This window comes from Salmo trutta, chromosome 14, assembly GCF_901001165.1.
Source record: "Salmo trutta chromosome 14, fSalTru1.1, whole genome shotgun sequence".
NCBI lineage: Eukaryota > Metazoa > Chordata > Actinopteri > Salmoniformes > Salmonidae > Salmo > Salmo trutta.
The window spans coordinates 46842510-46860868 of NC_042970.1; the positions used below are offsets into that span (position 1 = coordinate 46842510).

General features: G+C 41.8%; 1 protein-coding gene across 1 annotated transcript; it reads left to right on the forward strand.

Annotated features, from left to right (window-relative positions):
* The first annotated feature begins 1692 nt into the window (after window positions 1-1692).
* On the forward strand, window positions 1693-16483 carry wdr1 (WD repeat domain 1). Its single transcript, XM_029776209.1, has 15 exons — window positions 1693-1850; window positions 2586-2707; window positions 2961-3051; window positions 3324-3471; window positions 4209-4389; window positions 7558-7635; window positions 8609-8689; window positions 11621-11854; window positions 12388-12475; window positions 12886-13042; window positions 13471-13558; window positions 13738-13848; window positions 14138-14311; window positions 14546-14690; window positions 15273-16483. Exons 1-15 carry the CDS (start codon window positions 1835-1837, stop codon window positions 15377-15379), a joined length of 1821 nt encoding a protein of 606 aa, XP_029632069.1. The 5' UTR covers window positions 1693-1834; the 3' UTR covers window positions 15380-16483.
* Window positions 16484-18359: the final 1876 nt, after the last annotated feature.

The window sequence follows — 18359 nt, forward strand, 5'->3', positions numbered from 1 at the left end:
TTTCCTGTAGTCCAAGATCAGCTCGTTTGTCTTGCTGACGTTGAGGGAGAGGCTGTTGTCCTGGCGTCTCTGACCTCGGCCCTATAGACGGTCACATCGTTGTTGGTGATCAGGCCCACCACCGTTGTGTCGTTGGCAAAACTTAATTATAGTGTTGGAGTCGTGCACGGCCACATAGTTGTGCGTGAACAGGGAGTACAGAGGGGACTAAACTTGCACCCCTGAGAGGTTCCCGTGTTGTCAGTGTGGCAGATGTGTTGTTGCCTACTCTCACCACCTTGGGGCGGCCCGTCAGGAAGTCCAGGATCCAGTTGCAGAGGGAGGTGTTCAGTCCCAGGCTCCTTAGCTTAGTGATGAGCATGGAGAGCACTATAGTGTTGAACACTGAGCTGTAGTCAATGAACAGCATTCTCACATAGATGTTCATCTTGTCCAGGTGGGAGAGTACAATAGAGATTGCGTCATCTGTGGATCTGTTGGGGGCGGTATGCGAATTGGAGTGGGTCTGGGATGATGGTGTTTTTGTCAGCCATGACTAGCCTTTCAAAGAATTTAATGGCTACAGAGGTGAGTGCTATGGGGCGATAGCCTTTAGACAGGTTACCTTGGCGTTCTTGGGCACAGGGACTATGTTGGTCTGCTTGAAACATATAGGTATTACATACTGGGTCAGGGAGAGGATAGAAAATGTCAGTGAAGACACTTGCCAGCTGGTCAGTGCATACTCTGAGCATGCATCCTGGTAATCTGTCTGGCCCTGCGGCCTTGTGAATGTTAACCTATGGAGAGCGTGATCACACAGTCGTCCAGAACAGCTGTCGCTCTTATGCATGGTTCAGTGTTGCATGCCTCGAAGCGAGCATAGAAGGCATTAACTTGCCACACTCGATGAGAGTCAGAGCCGGCGTAGTAGGATTCGATTTTAGTCCTGTATTGGCGCATTGCCTGTTTGATGGCTCATCAAAGGTCGTAGCGGGATTTCTTATGTGTCCGGATTAGTGTCTCTCTCCTTGAAAGCGGCAGCTCTAGCCTTTAACTCAGTGCGGATGTTGCCTGTAATCCATGGCTTCTGGTTGGGATATGTATGTACGGTCACTGTGGGGAGGACATCGTCATGCACTTATTAATGAAGCCGGTGACTAATGTGGTAAACTCCTCAATGTCATCAGATAAATCCCGGGACATATCCCAGTCTGTGCTAGCAAAACAGTCCTGTAGCTTAGCATCCGCTTCATCGGACCACTTCTGTATTGGTACTTCCTGTTTGAGTCTGCTTATATATTGGAATCAGGAGGCTGGAGATATGGTCAGATTTGCAAAATGGAGGGTGAGCTTTGTATGTGTTTCTGTGTGTGGAGTAAAGGTGAACTAGAGTTGTTTTTGCCTCTAGTTGCACAGGTGACACGTTGGTAGAAATGTGTTAAAATGGATTTCAGTTTTCCTTCATTAACATCACCGGCCACTAATATACCTGGGAATCCCCCATCCCCACACCCAATGCTGATTGCTGCTTAACATTTTAAAGTAGTTATTTTTAACTATTTGTCATCACATCATCCATAACATCTGGGGCAAAGTGTCAAACTGTCTTATATTTACCTTGTTGGGTATCTTCTTAAACTACACTATTCAAGCAAACGTCATTTCCTCAATAGGCAAGTGATCGCAAGTCAGCAGCTGCTCGCGTCGGAGTTTACTATATATGGGCAAGGCCAGGCATACCGAGAGTGGCGTTTGCTTCCGTGTTTGTGCGATTAGCAGTCTAGACTAGCCGGTGGATCAGAGAGGTTTGGTGTTTCATTCATTCGGAGGAATTAATACAAAATCAGCGAACATGTCATATGAATTGAGTAAGTCGTTTAATTTATTTTGCTTTTTGAAACAATGTACAATAAAGATGGGCCTTTAATCGCTTCCTCAGAACAAATTAAGTGCTTCACTGGAGAAGCAGCTAGCTAGCTAGCGTGCTACATGTATATTGCACAAACCTCGCCCAATTTGCATTTTCAATCACGTTTCTTGTCTTGAAATCCGTCACACCGCTGCCAAGATTCCTGTGTATAAATAGCTACGTATTCGTAATTGAGGTGATTTTCCTCTTATTGGATGGCGCTTGAAAGTGAACCTACTCGGTTTTGAAATTGCCATACGAAACATGCAACGCAATATGACAATTCACAGAATGTGGGTCGTTGTGCGTGCTTTTAGCAAATATATTACATTCGCGCGCATAGTTGACATTTTTTACATTGACCCGCTAAAAGCAGAGGTAGATGTCGGCCTATTTAGTTATTGTCTTTATGTTTCAGACTGCTATTTACAATATGTGACTTGCCTAGTTAAATAAAGGTAAAAAAAATAAATAAATATGCATTTCAATGACCTGGCATATTTACATAATACAAGCTATAGTGTAATTCAGTTTATTAGTTGATTTGAAGTACAGTTTTGCTTTGTTCGTTTTTACAACCACTTAACCCACACAACGATATTTACCAACCAAATAGGTCAATGCCTAGACTAACCTGTACCATGCCTATAATCAGATAGCAATAATAACACACTTTTCCGTGTCATTCACACAGAGCATGTGTTTGCCAGCCTCCCGCAGATGGAACGAGGAGTCGCCAAAGTCCTAGGTGGCGATCCCAAAGGCAACAACTTCCTCTATACCAATGGAAAGAGCGTCATCATCAGGAACATTAACGTAATTATTTCAATCCAATCAACGCATCACCTGACACATTGTTGACGGCTGATAACCTTAAACTGATAGGCCTATATCAGCGTGTGTTCATGTAGAGTGAAATTTGTGATCTGGGCTGCCTGGTCAGATTTATTATAGGATGTTACCTCTTCCCCCGTCTATATTGCAGCTGTGTGCATTTAAAAAGTATTCTTGGGATGGCTGGTGTGAGACAACCTGTACTAATGTTAGAGTTCTGCTTAATCTCTGACAGAACCCTGCCATAGCTGATATCTACACTGAGCACCCTCATCAGGTTACTGTCGCCAAGTACGCCCCCAGTGGCTTCTACATTGCTTCTGGAGGTAGCTATGGGTTATCATGTCTTATCATGCTTCAGATGCCAAGAAACGGGAAAGCTTTTCCAATTCTCTCGCATCTCTTCTGTCAGTGGATTTGGCGTCTTCATTGTGAATGGTGAAAAGACCAGCTGTAGACGTTTTGCATGTACCTAGAGTCATCTCATGCATGTTTATTCTGTGGAGATTATGTAATTTGCATAGCGCCACATGGCCGTAGATCAATTTCATGCGAGTGATGCCAAATCTGCAACGATCAAATGTAATGTTTCCTACAGATGTGTCTGGTAAGATCCGTATCTGGGACACTACCCAGAAGGAACACCTGCTGAAGTATGAGTACCAGCCTTTCGGGGGGAAAATCAAGGACATCGCATGGACTGAGGACAGCAAAAGGATCGCTTGTGTGGGAGAGGGACGTGAGAAGTGAGTCTATAGAGCCTAGTGCAGGACAGGGACATGGAGCCTGCACACTTGTCTTCCAAATAAGCTCATAGTGCACTGTTGGCAAAACCTATGTACACATTGGTGAACAATGGTTGAATGTCATCGACAATTGTATAAGCTTTAGGTCAGCAGCCATCAACACGTCACCTGGAGAGTTACAGGGTGTGTAGGCTTTTGTTCCACATCAGCATTAAAACACCTGATTTGAATTTGAGAACCTGAGTCAGGGTTGTGTTCAGTAGAAATAAGACATTGTTTTGAAACAGATCCCAATAATAATGCTTATTTTTGGTTAAGGTGATAGAAGGATAATTTTTTTTTTTTTAATAGAAACTATGTTCTCTGAACACATCCCAGCATGTTGGTTCTTGGCTGGAACAAAAGCTTACCTCTCTTGAAACAGTTGTGGCCACCCCTGTTCTTAAAGTGAACATCCCAGTATCTGATAAATTCAATATTCCAGTATGTGACATATCATGCTTTAGACTATTTAAAAAATTTGTACATTTTTTTATTTTTTATTTTTTTTAGATATTTGCATTTTGGGACATGAATACTTATTACTCTTTTCTCCCCTAAAATGAATTTTTCTTATTGGGAACTTCGCAATCACCCATGCGCATGTGAATGACTTGTTTAGATTTGATTCTGGCTCTTGATGAATGTTTTGTAATTTCCTGTCTCTCTTTTTTTATTTTTTTTGTTCTTCCTCCCAGGTTCGGGGCTGTGTTCCTGTGGGACACTGGCTCCTCTGTGGGAGAGATCTCAGGCCACTCTAAAGTCATCAACAGCGTGGACATCAAGCAGACTCGCCCCTACCGTCTGATCTCCGGAAGCGATGACAACTGTGGAGCCTTCTTTGAGGGACCACCTTTCAAGTTTAAGTTCTCAATCGCAGTGAGTGTGTGTGTGTGTGTGAGGTTCCTGAGAAAATATTGGAATTGGTTCTCAATGTCCATCAGTGTGTGGTTGGGAGGGACTTGTCTGTAGGTCTCTAACTGTTGTCCTGACTACTGACTTTTGATACTATAGGCTGGATTCACTTGGGGGGGGGAGTGCACGTAAATAGACCCTAAGTTCCTCTTATGTACTTCTTTCCATGCATAGCTGACCGTTAACTTAAGCAAGGGAATAGCATGGTATTCACCCGCTATTCGTTTGTGGAGTAGATCAAATAAAGGTGTGGCAGAGACGCCGTATTCTGAACTTAATTCCACCACCTTTACGCATGAGGAAACCATGAATAAGCTCTAGCGAACCCACCTGTTCCAAGTGGAAGAAGCATCCCATCTACTTAATTTTTCCCCGATAGAAATACCACCACTCTCCATGCACTGTAATTTACAACTTGATAAGAGCAGGTAAATGATTCATCTGTTTGGATAAGGGAATTGTAAATATAAATTACACGTTTTTACACTGAACAAATATATAAAATGTAACAATTTCAAAGATTTTACTAAGTTACAGTTCATATAAGGAAATTCGCTAGGGCCTAATCTATGGATTTCACATGACTGGGAATACATGTATGCATTTGTTGTTCGCAGATGCCTTAATTCAAATGGTGTGACCATCATTTCTGTTGCATAGAGTTGATCAGGCTGTTGGTGGCCTGTGGAATGTTGTCACTGCAGGCAATGGAAGAACTGGGACATTTTCAGCTTCCAGGAATTGTCTACAGATCCTTGCGACATGGGGCCGTGCATGATGCTGAAACTTGAGGTGATGAATGGCACGACAAGGGGCCTCAGGATCTCGTCACGGTATCACTATGCATTAAAATTGATAAAATGCAACTGTTCGTTGTCTGTAGCGTATACCTGCCCATACCATAACCCCACCGCCACTGGGACACTCTGTTCACAACGTTGACATCAGAAAACCGCTCGCCCACACGACGCCATACACAGTGTCTGCCATCTGACCGGTACAGTTGAAACCAGGATTAATCTGCGAAGAGCACACTTATCCAATGTGCCAGGTGAGCATTTTGCCCGTTGACGTTGGTTACGACGTCGAACTGCAGTCAAGACCCTGGTGAGGACGATGAGCTTCCCCGAGATGGTTTCTGGCAGTTTGTGCAGGTGAAGAAGCCGGATGTGGAGGTCCTGGGCTGCTGTGGTTACACGTGGTCTGCGGTTGTGAGCCCTGTTGGACATACTACCAAATTCTCTGTAAATGATGTTTGAGGTGGCTTATGGTAGTGAAATTAACATGCAGTTGTCTAGCAACAGCTCTGGTGGACATTCCTGCAGTCAGCATGTCAATTTGAGACATCTGTGACATTTTGTGACAAATGCACATTTTAGAGTGGCCCTTTATTGTCCCCAGTACAAGGTGCACCTGTGTAATGATCATGCTTCTTGATATGCCACACATGTGGATGTACGTTTCCTAAGTCTGAATTGGCCCCTTGGTGTTTGTCCTATGGCCTGGTTACCCCTGTTGTGAATACTTGTATACATTTGTTGACCATTGAAGGCATCAAGTCTACTTTGGTTTCTTGTAAAAGAGAGGAGATATACTTTGTAAACTTCGTTTGTTAACTTCGTTTGTTTCGCTGCTGCTGGAATTAGTCTGGTCAAATGTTTTTATTTCTGATGTCTAAAGGGTTCCAGAACAGAAACCAAAAGCCTTCTCCATTTGTTGTGTACATATAGAGATGTGGTCGTCATATAGAGATCTGGACAAGGGGGAGTACTCTCGTCTTGGGCCTATGCATTTATATTCTTGGCTACTTTTTTTGTGGTTCTCAGTTTGTTCCACTCTTTGCTTTCACAGTATTGTTTTATTTTTGTGTGTACAATCACATGTTACATAGTCCACAACCCCCTTTAAAATCTGTATTTGTGAACAGCATTTCTACATTTTCAAAAAGGGAAGTACAGTCTACTACCAACTTATTCAGTAAAACATTTTGGTGCATTATGCCTACCAAACACTACCGGTCTTGGAGCAGTCATCGTTTAGCAATATTTGTTTTTTTTGCATTTCCCCCAACTGCCCTTTAGCAAGAAAGCTGTCTGTTTGGACTTGGCTTTGCAACAGGCTACCACCAATCACTGTCTTGGATCACATCCATATACATTCAGTGCTTACACATCCCAATTTGAATACCGTAGGGTAGCTTGGCAACAAATCTGGTGAGAGGGGAGATGACCCTAATAAAATAAATGCTTTTGTTTATTTTGGGCAGAGCTAAGTGTCATGCTTTGGCTTGGAGTGTGTATTCACAAATCATGGCAAGCCTTGCAATGAGCTGAACATTAAACAAACGCACTCACTGTTATTGTCTGTTTACCCACATGCTGTAATTATTCTTTAAGCAATGTCTGCACATCACTTCTGCTCTAGATGGTAGTGCTGAACACTACCATTTTCTCTGTTAGTTAGGACTCTAAGGGATACCCCTTTCAGTGATATAAAAATAGGCCTTAGATGTGGTTTCAATAGTCAACACGGACAAGATAACGTGTTGTCAGAATGTTGCGTCTGTCTGTAAAATGTTTCTCAAACCTGATTCATCTAACCAGCATGCACTCCTAGATGGAGGCATCTTAAGAGCATTGTGTTTAGAGCAAGTGCTTTGGCAATTCACCATTGCTGAAAACATTTGTGTTTGGAAATGTTCATGCCATTCTGAGCCGCGTGTAGTTCCTTGACAAGATGCATGAGACTTCTGTGATCTAGCAGATGGGTGTCATTGCAGGTTGAAAAGGGAGCCTTGTGAAATGAAACTGATTTCTCTGAATTTCCCATAGGGGTCTCCAGAAGTAGGTTGTCCCTTCTGTGTGTATATTCTCTTTTAAAAGAGAAGGGGGTGGCTGTTCCAGAAAGCTGGACCAATGAGTAAGCTGCTTGAAATAGACTTAAACTCGACAAGGTATAATTGACTTGACGACAACCAATATACAAATGTAGCCCTCTTAAATCAACCAGAAAATCCAGAGTTATATTTGACTTTTTAATAAAAGTTAGCTGGCTTACTTTCTAATCCTGCTTTTTGGAATGGCCTGAAGTGTCTAACAATCTCTCTCCTTATCCCGCTCTACCCCATCCTAGGACCACAGCAGGTTTGTCAACTGCGTGCGTTTCTCTCCAGACGGGAACCGCTTTTGTACGGCTGGCGCTGACGGTCAGGTGAGTACGCGAGCTGCTCCAGGGTCAGGTACCCAGCATCGCTAAGGTTGTCTCATGCTGTCAATGCTCTAGCATCAGTTTGTCTTAATTGCTAGAAACAGTTTTTGTTATGCCTAATATAGGAACTGAATAATATATTGTCATTGGAGTATTTTTGTACATAAGAATTGTGGATGCTACCAAGATTCTGGATGATAATGATGACTGGGGAAGTTAGAGGCACAAAGATCTTAACCCCCCCCACCCCCCAAAAAAAATAAAAAATGTAACTGCCCCTGTTATTGTTAATGGTAAGCATGTTTTGTTGTAGCCTGTAACTTTTCTCACTTGTCATTATTCATGATTTTTCTTAGGATAATGATTTAGCCATGTTCATAAACATCTACTCACTCAAATTACTCCAGTCACCATTCAGTTACTATTTGGCAAAACATAACCCAAAACAAACCGCAAATGCAGCCGAGTTTGAAGAGTCAAAAGCTTGATGCTGTCATAGCGTGCAAGGAATATGGGACCAAATACTGAACTATTGAGTACTTTACACTAAGTGAATTTGTCCAAAATACTTATGATTTCTTCAAATGGGGGGGGGGGGACTAGATGCATAAAGTGCTCTCATTTCTAAATGCTAAAACAGATGTATGGAAATATCAAATAAGAGGTGACCTTCTGTACTTTTGCCTCAAATGAATAATTTGATCTCAAATCCAAAATGCTGGAGTATAGAGCCCCATTAAATAAAATGTAGCTTCACTGTTCAAATGCATATGATTTTGAGTGTAGTTCTAGTTTAGTGGAGGGGAGTAAGAGTACAGTAGGAAACAGCTGTGAATTGGCACATTTTGTCATACATTTCAGTGAAGCCACAATTGCTGACTGTAGGGCATTAGTAGTCACGTGTTTCTTCCTGATGGTGAATGGAAGCAATTTTACCGTACATTGCTGGTTCTTACTCGTTACTCTGTTTTCCTAGATCTTCCTGTACGACGGAAAGACTGGTGAGAAGATTTGCGCTCTGGGCGGAGCCAAGGCCCACGAGGGAGGAGTCTATGCCGTAAGTACCTCGCAGGCTTCCGTATCGTTTTTATTTTCCACGTCAACGTTCAACTCTGACTTGTGGTTTGAAACATGTAGTCACTGGGTTTTTACTCTAGCCTGCTGAGAATGGGAACTTGTATGTGTGGTTTTTTTTTTTTTTTTTTTTTTTTTTTTTTTTTTTTTTTCCTTCAGCATAACTTGTCAGGCTCCAATGATGAGGGGGTGAACACCCAGTCCAGATTAAAGTGGCCATGTAGTCCATTAAATGGATGCTTTCCTTTTCAAGTTAGAAGTGCAATCTATTCCTGTGAAAAGACCTACTTTCATTTGTCCCTAAGAAATTATTTTGTTGTGTACCTCAACAATGCTTTTTTTTTTTTGTTTAATTCCATGATTGTTTTTGATTTACCCTTTTTTTATTTTAACAGATTCTTGAATCCTTGGTAAATGTACCACTTTGCTATTTAAATCATCTGAGAAAGGTATTTTGAATATAAACCAAATCAGGGTTTAGGCCTGGGCATAGCACCATTACAGCAACCACTGTAGTTAATGAGCTTGTCAATGCTGTAGACACTAAAAACACTGCATTGATTGTGGACCTGTCAAAAGCTTAATACTGTTGATCATGCTATTTTATTGAATGAGTTGTCCTTGATAACCATGAAAAGGCATGCCTGAGTTCTGACGCCTATCTTAGTGACAGAACTCAGGCCATTGTGATTGATGTAGTTAAATCTGAATTTAAGTACAAAAAAAGTGTACCACAGGGGTTGCGCGTCACTATTTATATAAAAACCATTGGTCAAATCTGTTAAAAATGGTCAACTTCATCTATATGCTGATGATACCAGTATGTATGCTATTGACCTGACCGTAGATCTGGCTCTGTTAAAACTGATCAGATGTTATAGCTATGAAGGAATCCCTTGTTGATTTAAAAGTTGTGCTTAATACAGGCAAAATGAAATGCATGTTTTTAAACTCTCAGTTCATCTGAAACCTTACATGTTCACTCAGATGGTTCTCCAAATGAACGTGTTCCCGCATATACATACTTACGCATTTGGATTAATATGGATAAAACATCATTTCTTTTTTTTAAATTAACTGGTTATTTAAAGTTGGAAGCAGATTATTCAGTTAACCTTATCTGTTCTTGATTATGTGATATTTATCAAAGCACAGCTGCTACTACCATAGTGCCCTTCGTTTAGTTACAGTTTTGATACTTATCGTGTCATCCTGCAACAAAAAGGTTGTCTGGACTTCGCTAAAGACCCGTAGAGCTCTACATTAGGCCCCTTTTGTTTACAAGGCCCTACTTCATGAACTTCGTCTTATCTAACACTGCTGTTGAAGTATAGACACGCCCGAGTTGCAAAACCCATTCACAGGATTGGTTAACTCTTTAGGTTCCTACGGTCTCCACTGAGCTAGGTAAAGCTGCTTTTAGTTGTGATGCACTGTATTGCTGGAACAAAATTTAAATACATTTCATCTTGATGATATATACACACACACTTTTTATGGGGGGATAGAATGTCAATATTTCGTGTGTGTATATACAGGGCAAATTTGTAAAATTTGCATACATACTGGTACAGTATGAAACATACTGGTATCATCAGCATATAGATGAAGTTTACCATTTTTAACAGATTGACCAATGGTTTTTATATAAATGGTGACGCTCAACCCCTGTGGTACTTTTTTTTGTACTTAAATTCAGATTTAACTACATCACAATGGCCTGAGTTCTGACGCCTGCCTTTTCATGGTTATCAAGGACAACTCATTCAATAAAATAGTATGATCAACAGTATTAAGCTTTTGACAGGTCCACAATCAATGCAGTGTTTTTAGTGTCTACAGCATTGACAAGCTCATTAACTACAGTGGTTGCTGTAATGGTGCTATGCCCAGGCCTAAACCCTGATTTGGTTTATATTCAAAATGCCTTTCTCAGATGATTTTAAATAGCAAAGTTGTACATTTACCAAGGATTCAAGAATCTTAGACAAGGAAGCCTTGAAATGGAGCAACGATTTTAAGATCACTACTATCCCCGCCCTTATGGAGTAGCACGAGCTCATTCCCATACTTTTTGAGTATTTCCTGATCACAATGTTAAATAAGAATGTGGGTTATTGAGCCAACAATGATGGGCACTGCACACTTAAACAGACCAGGATCAAATTTGTCGGCCCCTGTGGGTTTCTCGTCTATTGCTAGCAAAGCATCCAGGACTTATTTTTCTGTAAATAGTCCAAGCTTAGTTTAAATAGTCAGCGTCCAGACCAATATTCAGTGATAGGCGTAAGTTCTTTCAAAGAGAGCCCGCTGAAATAAAATGGAGGTTTTTAATGCATCAATGATGACTTTTTCTGTAATGAGGCCAGCGTCTGAATTCATTTGTTTTGGCTGAGGAAGTAGAACCCTTTAGGGAATTGACAGTTTTCCAAATTTGCATTTTTTTTTAAAAATTTGAATTTTTTTTTTTAATTTAGCCGGGTTCCCATTACAATCCGAAAGAGCGGTTACATAATAATCAGGTTTAGCCTTTCTGATTTGTCTTACACAAGGATTCCTCAGTTGCTTAAAAGCTTGCCAGTCTGAGCCTAAGCATGTGTTCCTGTCCTTGACCCAAGCATCATCTCTTGGTAGATAAATAAACATAATTACTGATCTTATCACTGGCACACAGTCACTTAACACACACGAAATTCTATACATATTTGTGGATTAATTTACTTCTACTCGATGCCTCCTTTTTGTATTTGATAAAGTTTTTGAGCAAGGAAAATTGTCATGCTTTCCCAGCTTATACCACAAGAGAAACCGTAGCCGAACAGTCTTTCTGCTGAAAGCACTGTGATAACCGACAGTGATTCGACGCCTCCAATCCGTGACCCTGCGTCCACTCCTTCCCTCTGTTCTCCTCCAGGTGAGCTGGAGCCCTGACAGCTCTCAGCTCATCTCTGCCTCGGGCGACAAGACGGTGAAGCTGTGGGACGTAGGCACCAGCACGGCCCTCACCACCTTCAACATGGGTGCCGACGTCATGGACCAGCAGCTGGGCTGCCTGTGGCAGAAGGACCACCTGCTCAGCGTCTCCCTGTCTGGCTACATCAACTACCTGGACAAGAGCAACCCCGACCGGCCACTCCGCACCATCAAGGTCAGCCCGACGCTTCTTTAACACTACACGATTTTTCAGGATGTTATATGTTCATAGTGTGAAATCAGCTTAAAGGCGTTGGGGACCCAGAGTCGGGGATGGAGGGGTTAAGATTAGGGTGTTCTTTTGAACTCTTTAGACACAACTGGCAGGCTTTATCTCCTGATATTGACGGACCACCCTGAAACGGTCCTTTAGCAGATTTATTTACGTGATAAGCACTCTATGAACATAATCTGTATCCTGATCACCAAATCGTCCTTTAACAAATGATTCTCATGCCACTTGTTGCTCGACACATGCACGTAGCTCAGTGACAGGACAGGAAATGGCATACAAGTGGTTCTCGGCAGTCACCAAAATTCAATAGTTAATTTGACAGTTTTCTGGAGAACGCTAAAAGATTTCTCATTGATTTGAAATGCTGAAATCGTGCCAAAACTGAAAGTGTCACAACTGATGGTTTTGTGTCAAACTGAATGAATGTTCTTCTCCACTAATCATTTGATGACTCTTTATCATGTGTCTTACAGGGTCACAGCAAATCCATTCAGTCCTTGACGGTTCACAAAAACGGGGGGCGTTCTTACATCTACTCGGGCAGCCATGACGGCCACATCAATATCCTTTCACTGGGAGGAGGCCATGCTGTGTCAACACTGAGGCCTATTAACGATGAGCGGCGCTTTCCGCTGAGTCAATTTCCCCTGAGTGAATGGGAATTATATAACGGGATCTGGTTGGCATTTGGAACATGAGGCTCATAAATACCCTCAAGTTCTAATAGTCAAGGCCTTGTGTATGCAGAATCCAACAGAATGATTGGCACTTATGAAGACTCACATAAAATCTAATAGCCATTTCTGCATATGTCCCATAGCTGCTGCTGATGCCATCGTCTCGGGTAGGTTAGCAGGAGGCCCACACCGCTGTTATGGTTTTATGGTCCCTTGCGTTTTAAGTTAAGCCCATGAGACCTGCTCCACTGCCCTCTCCTGGTCTGTCAGATGATCCTTAACCGTGGCCTCCACATTACTGGGACGCGGAGACCGGGGAGAACAACGACTTCTCAGGGAAGGGCCACAGCAACCTGGTCACCAAGATGGCTGTGGACGATGCTGACCAGCTGGTGACCTGCAGCATGGACGACACGGTTCGCTTCACCAGCGTGACCAAGAAAGAATACAGGTGGGTCCAGACGCGATCGACTTTAAGGTAGAATACCAGAAGTGCACTTGGCGTAGTGTGATTTTTGGGACATAATCCTGATATGAGAGATGCATTTCACCAAATTCTTGAACAGCTTCCTATGGAATATTTTTAAGTTGAGTTATCTGTAGTTAGGGTAGCTTTGTAATAATACTGCCTGTTTTCAAGATTTTCACTTATTCTCATTGGGCAAGCTCCAGCAGTTTTGATGTCATACATTATGTTCATTCATAAACCTGAGCAACATCTATATTTGACATCCTTTGATGCACCCTTACATTTTATTAAGAGGGGGAAAGTACACGTTAATAGGGATCTATTGACAGACATTGATTTTTCACCCAGAGGACTTAAAGGTCCATGTTTAATGGAAAAATGATTCAATGATACTTTGTTGTTTTTGGCAGTGCTTCCAACCTGGTAAAGATGGACGTCCAACCTAAACATGTGTCAGTAGCAGCAGGGGGGCTCGCTTTGGCTGTGTGCATCGGACAGGTAACCAAGTCAACTCCTCCTGACGTGTGCCCACTCATGTCATTCAGGCGTCACGGTTGGAGTGTATTGTAGTCGGCGTCGGAGGGTTAAAATGAATTTTTAACTGACTCTCAGAATGGGGCTGTGGCTTGTCTGTGCTTGATGATGTTAATATTGACTGTGTGTGGGATGGTTCTCAGGTGGTGTTTTTGAAGGACAAGAAGAAGGTGTTCACGCTGGACAGTCTGGACTACGAGCCGGAGGCAGGAGCCATCCACCCAGGGGGCAGCACTGCGGCAGTGGGCGGGGCAGTAAGTCTCCCTATAGAAACTTCATTTAAACTGGGATTGTGGTGTTGGATCAGAAAAAAATTGAATTTCAAGATCTATTGGAAGATGTCCTGTCATATTTTGTCAAGCACTCTGTTATGTTTACATACTTGCATCAGGGGCACAATTAATCATTGCTATGAAACTCTTCAGAATGTACTTAAAACTGCATGTCGAAGTTTATTTAGGTGTGGTTCAGCTCGAACTACTATACATTTCTCCCCTTGTCATTGGCATTTCTCTTTGCCACCTCTCGCTCTCCTCCTGGCAGGATGGGAAGGTCCGCTTGTATTCTGTCCAAGGCAACACTCTGAAGGACGAGGGGAAGAGCGTGGAGGCCAAGGGGCCAGTCACAGACATGGCCTACTCCAAAGATGGCGCCTACCTGGCCGTCACTGACGAGAAGAAGGTCGTCACAGTCTTCACAGTGGCAGACAATTACTCGGTACGCAGCCTCTCATATCCCTCTGACGTAAACTTTGCCAAAACAAGCCTCATTAACGTGTCCTTCCGTATTCGCTGTCCTGAATGCTAGAATTATAAACGTGTTTACAAGAAATATATTCCTAAAGCCCACCGAACAGGAAATGCCATTTGGGTTTAGGAATGTCTTGTGGAGTAGACTTTTTATTTTCCATGGTGGATTCTGCATCCATTTCTGTTTGTCCCTCTCCAACAGGTCAAAAATGATTTTTATGGGCACCACGCAAAAGTGGTCACCCTGGCCTGGTCTCCCGACAATGAGCACTTTGCCAGTGGTGGGATGGACATGATGGTCTATGTTTGGACAGTGAATGATGCAGACAAGAGACTGAAGATCCCAGGTGAGTGCCAAAATAGTATTCAGTGAGCCCCTGTGTAACCATATCCAGATATTTCAAACCAGCACTATGGAAACTGAAGGTTTTGAATGGATACGCTCACCACATCTCCTTTCTGTAGCAAACATTTAGTGCTGGTAGCTGAATCTAACCTTTTGTGTAGGTACTTAACCTTTTTGTCTGGACAACAAAAGCTAACATGAAAAAAAAATACACATTTTTCAGTGCCTCTGACAAATGACAAAGCATCTTAGATTTTTATTACCATTGCTGATGAATCTTGCAGAATTTCTCAAATGTCCCCGAAATGAATTTTATTCACCACCACTGGATGGCAGTCAGCATTATTCCTTCCTATCTTCTACAGGAAGACATTCAAAATGCTCACACTTTTCAGTGGAAAACCAAACTCTACTTTTTAGCAGTAACACATACTCTATATGCAATCCCAATTCTAAAATGTTAGTCATATGACGTCTTTTGCCCCGTTATGTGTGTGTATATATATTTATATATATATTTATTATTATTTTTATTTTTTGGGCTGTCTCACTGTGAAATGACTGTTCTCCCATCCCTTTCCAGATGCCCACAGGTTGCACCACGTCAGTGGCCTGGCCTGGATAGATGAGCACACTCTAGTGACCACCTCCCATGACGCCAGCGTCAAGCAGTGGACTCTTAAATTCTGATCGTCACAAGACTGGATCATTAGGGACAAGGACTACTGTAGACCTCTCTCTCTCTCCCTTTTACTTTCTGTATCTAATTGATGGTCTCTTGTCAGCAACCCCTGAAATAGTCAGTCTGTCATTGTAGGGAAAAGCTCCTATTTAAAACAAAGTCCCAACGCTGTTTTATTCTTTTGAAGCTTTTAAATGATTCACTAATCCACGAACAAAGAAAAGGACCCAAATAGCAGCGCTTGATCTCTTGAGCTTTTCTGATCAAGAGAACCAATTTTAAGATCAACATTCCAGAGGCAACAACAGCCTTATCTCAGTTCAAACTGAAATGCCTGTCTGTGTGGTTGGAGGGTCATTTCATCTCAACTCAGGGAATGAAATGAAATTCAATGAAGTCCTTATTGAAAATAATGGAGGTATATTTTGGTTACAATCCTGAATGGCGTTGAGAATGAATGGCCCTCCGACTGTGCTTGCCTGTTAGTTTATGTTACCATTTGTATGGGGGTGGGTATTTAGTTCTCTCGTTTTTCTTTGACTCCATAATTTGTTGTAATTCACAATTTCTAGTTGGAACAAATGTGGTTGGTAGAGCAATAATAGGAACTTTAAACAACAAAGAAATGAATCATGTATTCGAAGCTCCTGTACTGTTGCCGTGTGTTTGTTTTGCCTCACGATGCTCCCGTGTCTCACTTTTTATTATATATTTTTTTGATGCTTACACTTTTTTTTTTTTTCTAAGGGTGGATATGATTCATAATATTAATGACAAAAATAAATTTTTATGCATTTCTAGCAACTCATGTCCATTTCGTGCTGCTCATGCTTAATGCTAACTGCTTGTTAACATCTCATTACCAGGAGGGTAATGGGTACCAGTTACTGGGCTAATCAAGGGGTGAAAAAGTTGGACATTTGCTTTATGATGGAGAGCACATAGGTCTACAGGACTTCCAAAATCAAACTATCTTCTAGTGGTCAGTATAACTTTTCAGGAATAGTGGAATAACAAATCTCAGGTGATAGACGTTCGACTTCTGATCACACCATTTGTGTTAGTTGTTCCTTAAGATATAATGCAACTATTAAAAAAAATGATGATTCTGATTGCACGGGACCTTAATGTTTTTTGGGCCACCTCTACTATAAATATTATGGACTTTGCTTATGCACCAGATTGCACAATGTTTTTCATTTTTACTAATTGAAACATTGAACTACAGTGACAAACTTGCAGTTATAACCCAATCAACTCCCCATCCGATTTCTGTCGTCTTTAACCATGTGAAGAATGAAATATGAACGTATCGATGCTAGGCTACCTGTTGCCCGGATCACAGGGTAAATGTATGCCTTGCTAAGAAATTGTCGCCCATTCATTCATTCATTGTTTACTCTCCTGATCCCTCCATGCTGTTCTTGTCAGAGCTAAGTGCTGAATGTCTTCTGGTGGGGTGGCAAAGCTTAATGATAAAAGCACAAAATTTGGCACATACAGTACCAGTCAAATGTTTGTACACACCTAATCATTCAAGGGTTTTTATTATTACTATTTTCTACATTGTAGAATAATAATGAAAACAAACTATGGAATCACGTACTAACCAAAAGTGATAAACAAATCAATCTATTTTAGATTCTTCAAAGTAGCCATCCTTTGCCTTGACTGCCAAGCGTGTGCAAAGCTTCTCTCAACCAGCTTCACCTGGAATGCTTTTCCAACAGTCTTGAAGGAGTTCCCACAAATGCTGAGCACTTGTTGGGTGCTTTTCCTTCACTCTGCGATCCAACTCATCTCAATTGGGTTGAGGTCGGGTGATTGTGGAGGCCAGGTCATCTGATGCAGTGCTCTATCACACTCCTTCTTGGTCAAATAGCCCTTACACAGCCTGGAGGTGTGTTGGGTCCTTGTCCTGTTAAAAAACAAATGATAGTCCCACTAAGTGCAAACCAGATGGGATGATATATCGCTACAGATTGCAGTGGTAGCCATGCTGGTTAAATGTGCCTTGAATTCCAAATAAATCACTGACAGTGTCACCAGCAAAGCACTATCACACCACCTGTATGCTTCACGGTGGGAATCACACATACGGAGATCATCTGTTAACCTACTCTGCGTCACAGATGCAGCAGTTGGAAACAAATCTCTCAAATTTGGATTCATCAGACCAAAGGACAGATTTCCATCGGTCCAATGTCCATTGCTTGTTTCTTGGCCCAAGCTAGTCTTGTTAGTGTCCTTTAGTAGTGGTTTCTTGGCAGTAATATGACCATGAAGGGCTGTATCATCTGAACTGTTGATGTGTCTGTTCTTGAACTCTGAAGCATTTATTTGGGCTGCAATTTCTGAGACTGGCAACTCTAATGAACTTATCCCCTGCAGCAGAGGTAACTCTGTGTCTTCCTTTCCTGTGGCAGTCCTCATGAGAGCCAGTTTCATCATAGCGCTTGATGGTTTTTACGACTGCACTTGAAGAATCGTTCAAAGTTCTAGAAATGTTCTGAGTTCACTGACCTTCATGTCTTAAAGTAATGATGGACTGTTGTTTCTGTCTGCTTATTTGAGCTGTTCTTGCCATAATATGGACTTGGTCTTTTACCAAATAGGGCTGTCTTCCCTTAGCGTGTCACAACACAACTGATTGTCTCAAATGCATTAAGAAGGAAAGGAATTCCACAAAATAACTTTTAACAAGGCACATGTTAATTGAAATGTATTCCAGGTGACTACCTCGTGAAGCTGGTTGAGAGAATGCCAAGTGTGTGCAAAGCTGTCATCAAGGCAAACGGTGGCTACTTTGAATTATCTCATAAAATATTTAACACTTTTTTGGTTACTACATGATTTCATATGTTGATGTCTTCACTATTATTCTACAATGTATAAAATAATACAAGAAAAACCCTTGAATGAGTAGGTGTGTCCAAATGTTTGACTGGTACTGTAAAAGATAACGTGTTTTAATGCCATATTCAATGA

Coding starts and splice junctions, on each gene's coding strand:
- wdr1 (XM_029776209.1), top strand. Junction 12,476..12,885: donor CAGCCATGACGGCCACATCA/ATATCCTTTCAC, acceptor CGTGGCCTCCAC/ATTACTGGGACGCGGAGACC. Junction 13,849..14,137: donor CTGCGGCAGTGGGCGGGGCA/GTAAGTCTCCCT, acceptor TCCTCCTGGCAG/GATGGGAAGGTCCGCTTGTA.